A 7036-nucleotide genomic window follows, 5' to 3' on the forward strand; every position below is an offset into this window, starting at 1 on the left:
ACCAAAGCATTTCTACAGATATCGAAACAGGAAAAAAACAAAAAAACAATCGAAAAACGAAATAAAAAAGAAAATGATATTTAAACAGGAATTAAACAGGAATTCCAGAAATAATTATGTTTGTTTCGCTATTTTTTTGCAATTTAAAGTAATTAATCGATTGCTATGAAAAAAAAAAAAAAACTTTGGAATTGATTGGCTTCAAAGACAAGAAGGGACAACATGAAAGGAAAGGTATGATAAGGGGGGGGGGTTGAAAGAAAAACCCAAAAATAACACCTTGGTTTCCAAAAAAAAAAAAAAAAAATTATTTAAAATGTATGAAATGAAAGATGACAATGTGAACAGAAAGAAAGTTAATCGGCCTCTGTAATTATCATTTACAGATTGTTCTTCTGGTTGTTGCTGTTCGTTATGTTTCACATCAATTAGTAATAATGATCATTTACAAACAAACTCAAGGCCTCACATTAATTAGTAGTGAAATAAATGGTTAAATTCTATCAAGCTTTGACTTCCTCAAGAAGTGGTATGAATGAAGAACACTCAGCAAGATGCCGCCAAAACCCTAGTCGCAAATTTGGTTTCCAATTTGAGCTTCACCAGAGTATAACTTAGTATTCTTGGTGCTGTTTACTGCATGCTAGTTCCAAAATAGTGATTCCTTATCAAACTGCAAAACCACCAAGTGTGAAATTGGACAAAATAAGTTGTTCCTTCTCCAGGAAGTTAAAAAAACAAAAAATGAAGTGTCTTGCCGAAGGTTGGTATTGTGACTTAATTTCTGCAGCAGGACAGGAACCTGAAGACCTGACAGAACAAATAAAGTGTTGTATTTATTGGGGGTGCCAATCTTGTACCTTTTCTTCCCAGCCAAGCTTTATCTGAAGGGGGCCAAGTATAATAATAAAAAAAAAAAGGGGTGGAGGTTAGAAAATATTACTTACAAAAGACAAATGATGGGAAAGAATATTAAATTTGTTTGCAGGGTGAGATGACAGGGTTAGCATCAGTGAGGTCACAATCCAAAGACGGGGAAGGAAATCGTAGTGAAAGGGTGGAAACAAACAAGGCATTCATAATACTGGTTTTTGGTATTAGATGGGACAGTCACTGTATAGGGCTATGATCTGGTGGTAAGGTTAGGGCACAGGGTTAGGGTCAGATGGTGAAATGAGGACATAGGTTCAGGGTCAGATGTTGAGGTCAAGACAGAAGGTTAAAGTGTAAGATCTGAGTCTAGATTTAAGAGCAATGACAAAGCTGGATGCTCGTCTTAGGATGAAAGCAGAGACAAGGTTGTGGTGTAGATTTTGATCATGGGAGTGCTGCTTCTGAGGGAGACAGCACTGTCTTGAGTGGAAGGACACAGAATGAGAGAGAGAGAGAAAGGAGAGAGAGAGAAAGGAGAGAGAGAGAAAGGAGAGAGAGAGAAAGGAGAGAGAGAGAAAGGAGAGAGAGAGAAAGGAGAGAGAGAGAAAGGAGAGGGAGGAGTGAGTGAGGGTCATGTTTTCCGATGAAGAGAAAGAGAAGTTTTGTTTTTTTTTCAGTGTCAAAGAGTAGAGATATATTTCAAGGGAGAAAAACAATTCTGGAGGTGGACATATGCCTGATAGAAACCTGCTGGCTTTCATAAATACATATATTTTGCATTTATATGTGATAGTTTGTTCTTTCTTTTGCCTGGTTTTTCTGGGTTTTTTTTTGTTCGTTTGTTAGTTTTGAGTGTAAAGTAGTAAGATGAAGTGAGAGTGAAAGTGAAAGTGGAGTGATAGTGGAGTTAAGTGTTGTTTCGAAAATGCATGTTGCGAAACAACAGAAAAAATTAACTGACGGGGTTCGGAAATAAGTGGTAGTTCCTTTTTAATTTTTCACAGGTCTTGCATATCCACTGCTTCTGCTCATCAGCAAGTTTATTGGGGTCGTGATCTGGGATCAGCGAACCAGGAAATGGTGAAAATCGACTCAGTTGGTCTCTGGGCAATGGTCTTTCACACGAAATACACATATAGCCCAAACTCTGCTTAGAATACATTTGCATTCCAGCATCAGCAGATTTTCCATAGTTAACAACAGAAGAAGAAAATGCAGAACTAGAAGACTCAACCTCTTTTTTCCGATGACCATGGTCAGTTTTTTTCCTAACATCTGGCACCGATTTTAGATAAGAGCAGTTTCCATCGCGGTCAATATTACCGCCAGGGACCCCGTATGGATTCATGTAGGAGAAGTTTGACATTCGATTTTGCTCAGGGATTATACAAGGGAAGTTTATATCTCTGTCATTGATGTTGCGACTTTGGTTTTGGTTGAAGAATGGATGGATCACACCACCAGCCTTATCGTTTGGGTCTTTGTTCTGTGACTGAACGCCATAAGGAAACATAGATGCCCTATCAGCTGAAGTGACTTCAGACTGATAGGGATTCAAGCAGAACGATCCAGCTGCCATTCCACTGCCACCCCCTGGTGTTGTTGCTCCACCACCGCCACCACCACCAGTTGCTGCTGCTGCCGTTGCCACAGAGACATCCGCACCGCCCCCTGCACCAGTTACTCCACGGTCGGCAGGGAGATTTTTGTTTTGTTCCTGATCCATGCAAGGGAAGACCGGGCCCTTGTCATGCGTGTCTTTGTTAGGGATCAACGTCATACCTGGAAACACTGGTCCTCCTAAACCAGCCCTGTCCAGTTCGTTCTTGTCAGCAATCTGATCCATACACGGGAACACACTTCCCCTTTCAGGAACTATTTTGTTAACTTGATTTCGGCTCATAAACACATTGTCTCGATCCGACATTGTCTTGCCATGGTTTTCTGATGACATGTTCGACTTGGAGTAAAGGTAGTCCGATTGCCTGTTCGTCACTGCCTTTTGGTTTGAGCCGACGTATGCAAAATCAGGAGACTGTTCCTCGTTAGGATTCGGTTTTGAGGTCTGCAGACGGTCGTCTTTATTTTTCATTTGCTCAACACAGTAACTGTCTGCATTTCCATCTGGGCTGCAGGTGTCTGTGTAGCGTAACAGAGAATCCTGTTCAGCCAAAGTTGACCCCTTACCACGTGGTTTCTGTCCTGTCTTCATCATTTGGACCATAAGGCGCTTTCTCTCCACACGCATCTTGGAATTCATTCGCATGCGTTCCAACCGTTTCTGACGTTCATCAGGTGACTCATTCTCTAAACGGCGCCGTTGGTACTGTCGCATCTGTTCCAGTCTTTTCTCACGAGGATTTATGCAGCCACCACTAAACTGGTTTCCATCAGATTTCGACCCCTGGTCACAGTTTGGTCCACACATCATGTTATTAGCACATTCATAACAATCTGCAAATAGATAAAATATATGAACATTTAATTACAATATAGACATAATTTAAAGTGTGTGTGTGTGTAGGAGGGAGTCTATATGCATTGATTTTCCAGTCTCTCAACCTCTCTCTGCCTCTATTCACACACTCTCTCTCTCTCTCTCTCTCATGTATGTGTGCGCATATCTCACGTATACATGTATAGTGGAAGACACTTGCCCCAGATGCCACGCAGAACCATGTGGTTGGTAAGCAAGCTACTTACCACACAGCCACAGACAGACAGACAGCTATATGTAGATACATGTCTGTGCGTATATATCATGTTTATTCTCCCCCCTCTCACTTATACACACATACCACCCTCTTACATACTGGTTAACTGGTATGTATGTGCATTGAAATCAACTTTTATCTATGCGAACTCAGCTGAGAAAACGTAAATATCGAGTTATGGTTACGCTCACAATTACCTTTATCTTTTGCTAACCTTTCAAAAATTTTAATGGTGATGTATAACTGTAGTAATAACATTTTGAATAACATATTTATATTTTACATAAAAATATCTATTATCATTTTGGTGGTAAATAATACAATTCGGATGACACACAAGCTTTTTTTTTTCCATAAAATTATTTTACAGTAGTTGCATTCAAAACATAAGACATTGTAATATTTTTCTTTCCTATTAAGTTAAATAATAAAACATCAAACCTGTCAAATTTATTTACCTAAAACCCATCAAATTCCTCATAATCATCAGTATCTGTTTCTAAAAGTTCCCTCATGCATATCACAAGATTCATCACATATGGCATCATGGTAAGGATTCCAGTCTGGTTCTGGTGAATCGACTTCGACGTCGCTATTGTTCAGAATATCATCATTGGTACCATCCATGGCATTAGAGATACCGCATTTTAAAAATGATTCTTTTCTACTTTAACTTTGTCCAATGCCTTTATAACAAAGAACACAGAGAACTTCAAGTGAGGCAGCACGATTAGCTCCACCTTTTGTAAAAGATCTTTCTCCATTCAGTCATTCCATTGCTCTCTCACATTATCTTTAAATGGTTCCTCTTGTGCTTCCTCTTCTCATTGCACATTTTTGTTTGGGCATTTGTCTCAATTTTTCCTCATCCTTTCTCTACTCACGGGTTGGACGGAGTTTATTGAGGCAGATTTTCAACAGCCAGGTGCCCTTTCCTGTTGCCAACCCTCACCTGTTTGTAGAATATTGGAAATGAATGATATTGCTTGCATGACACTGACAATCCTCTTACAACTACCACATGAAGTCAACACAAACATATGCACACCAACACACACACACACACATATACAGGATGGGCTTCTTTCAGTTTCCATCTACCAAGAGAGAAACATCATTACACAGTGGAAGAACTACAATAAATTCTTGATATCTTTATACTACTTACCTTCATCAATAGAAGATATTGGTGGTGCGGAAAGACAATCGCATCCTTTTTTCCGCTTTTTGCAGTCTTGCGAGCATTTCATGTTAGCATAGCAGCCATCTTTCCCCATATTACAACTGTTCATGTAAGAATAATCGGACATACTGTTGGACATGGATTTGTTTTGATCTGAAGAGTAGCAGCCAAAACTGTTTCCATCTCCGTTTGTGGTCACACGGTTCTGAATCTGGTTGAAAGACGGGAAGACAACTTCTCCGGTTGAACCCCTGTCCATCACATCTTTATTGGTATTGAGTGGTTCCATACAAGAGTAAGAGCCAGTCGAAGTTCCGTTCGAGTGGCTTCTGCTCTGGCATTGTCTACCGTTCTCTTTCATGCAAGGAAAATCTCCGTTGCAACATAAATTCTCTTGACGACACGACTTCCCACACGGGGCCGAGCAACAGGGGCTGTCTTGCATGCTGCTACAACTTTTGTCATTCTGACACATGTAGCCGCAATCTTTATCCATGTTCTTGGAGCTTAATTTCATCGGGAAACTACCACCGTCCCGGTTAAGCATCGACTGGTATTGAAATATATTCTCGTTATCTTTCATCCGTCGCATCAGAATCGAAATCGCCTGCGACTTTTTTTTCCCTTTCTGAGAGTTTCCCAACAGTTGTGCTATGGCTTTTTTCCTCTCTTCGCGTCGCCTCGCGTTTTCTCGCATGCGTACCAGCCTTTTCTGTCGATGCTCGGGGGGCTCGGTTGCCATGCGCTGGTGCTGATACCGTTTCATGCGCAGCAGTCGCTTTGTGCGCTGTGTATCGGTCTCTGTATGAAGACGCCTTCGTTGCTTCAATCTCATTTTTAGTAATTTTCTGTCTTTTGGCGTCATCATCTCAGCTGTAGCGTTGTCATAGTAATCTACAAAACAAATGACACAACAGAAACAAACATTAAGAAAATATGTTAGAAGAATAAAAAGAACGACAGAAAACAATTCTTACTAATTTTAACCCAAGGCTAGCAGTTCTGATGTGAAAGGGCAGGTTGATTACATCAACCCTAGTACATGACTGGTACTCAAGATCCCTAAAGGATGAAAGGCAAAACTTGACCTCAGAACTTAATGCCAAAAGAAATACTGTTAAGCATTTTGACCAGCATTCTAATGGTTCAACCATTCAACCGGCACACTACCTTAATAATAATAATAATAATAATCCTTTCAACTGAAAGTAGAAGGCCTGAAATTTGGGGTAAGGAGACTAGTTGATTACACCGGCCCCAGTGTTTCACTGGTACTAAATTTATCAACCCCGAAAGGATGAAAGGGAAAGTCGACCTCAGTGGAATTTGAGCTCAGAACATGAAAACGGACAAGCATTTTGCTCAGCGTGCTAAGGATTCTGCCAGCTTACCACCTTAAATAATAATAATAATAGTTATAGGGTGTGATGGTAATGGCTGCAGTAGAACTGTGGTAGTGATGTTGGCTTTAGTGTAGTAGTGGTTGTAGTAGTGCTGTGATGGTGGTGTCGGTGACGGTAGTGTTAGGGAGGCTGGGAAAGGTTACTGTTGTTCCACCCACCCCTGTTTTATTTATTTATTTATTTATTTATTGCAAAAAGAATCTCTGGGCAGATGGGAAGGAGAGGAAGCGTGCAGAAGGAGGGGGAGGGAGAGGAAGCAATCAGGATGCAGTGGCAGTTAATATCTATGTTGCTTAGCAACAGATCAGTCACTCCACGCCATCACCACTCCAATATACACAACTACATCCCAATTCAGATATCACACACACACACACACACACACAAGCAGGCATACACACACAGACAGCCAAACATGTAGATACATGCACACACACACACACACCTAAACATACACAAGATATTATCACCTCTGCAAGATAAGAAGCCGGTGGATTGAAAATACAGGCAGGAGAGAGAGAGAAAGAAAAGGGGTAGATGGAGAAAGAGATAGAGAAAGAGTGGGGGAGAGAGAGTGAGAGAGAGAGAGAGAGACAGAAAGGAGACTGGTAAGAGAAGTATGTATGGAAATACATCAATATGTATATGAATGCAAATGTGTGTAGATGAGCGTGTGTGTGTGTGTGTGTGTGTATGCGTGAGTATATATATATATATATATGTATGTATGTACATATATATATGTGTGTCTGCATGCGTAAATAAAAATATGTGTGTATATGTGTGTGTTTGTAAATGAATGTGTGTGTGTGTGTAGATGAATGTGTGTGTGTGTGTAGATGAATGTGTGTGTGTGTGTGTGT

The 7036-nt window shown here is 40.5% G+C and overlaps 1 protein-coding gene across 1 annotated transcript in view; it reads right to left on the minus strand.

Moving 5' to 3' along the window:
* Window positions 1-6: 6 nt before the first annotated feature.
* Window positions 7-7036, minus strand: part of LOC106870383 (uncharacterized) — a 15797-nt gene continuing 8767 nt past the window's right edge. Inside the window, exons 2-3 of the mRNA XM_014916427.2 lie at window positions 4756-5664; window positions 7-3327 (exon numbers count right to left, since the gene is read on the minus strand). Of these exons, the coding sequence (XP_014771913.1) occupies window positions 1826-3327; window positions 4756-5664 (2411 nt within the window). The 3' untranslated portion in view covers window positions 7-1825. The remainder of the gene's footprint in view (window positions 3328-4755; window positions 5665-7036) is intronic.

The sequence above is a fragment of the Octopus bimaculoides genome, chromosome 20, assembly GCF_001194135.2.
Source record: "Octopus bimaculoides isolate UCB-OBI-ISO-001 chromosome 20, ASM119413v2, whole genome shotgun sequence".
Taxonomy (NCBI): Eukaryota; Metazoa; Mollusca; class Cephalopoda; order Octopoda; family Octopodidae; genus Octopus; species Octopus bimaculoides.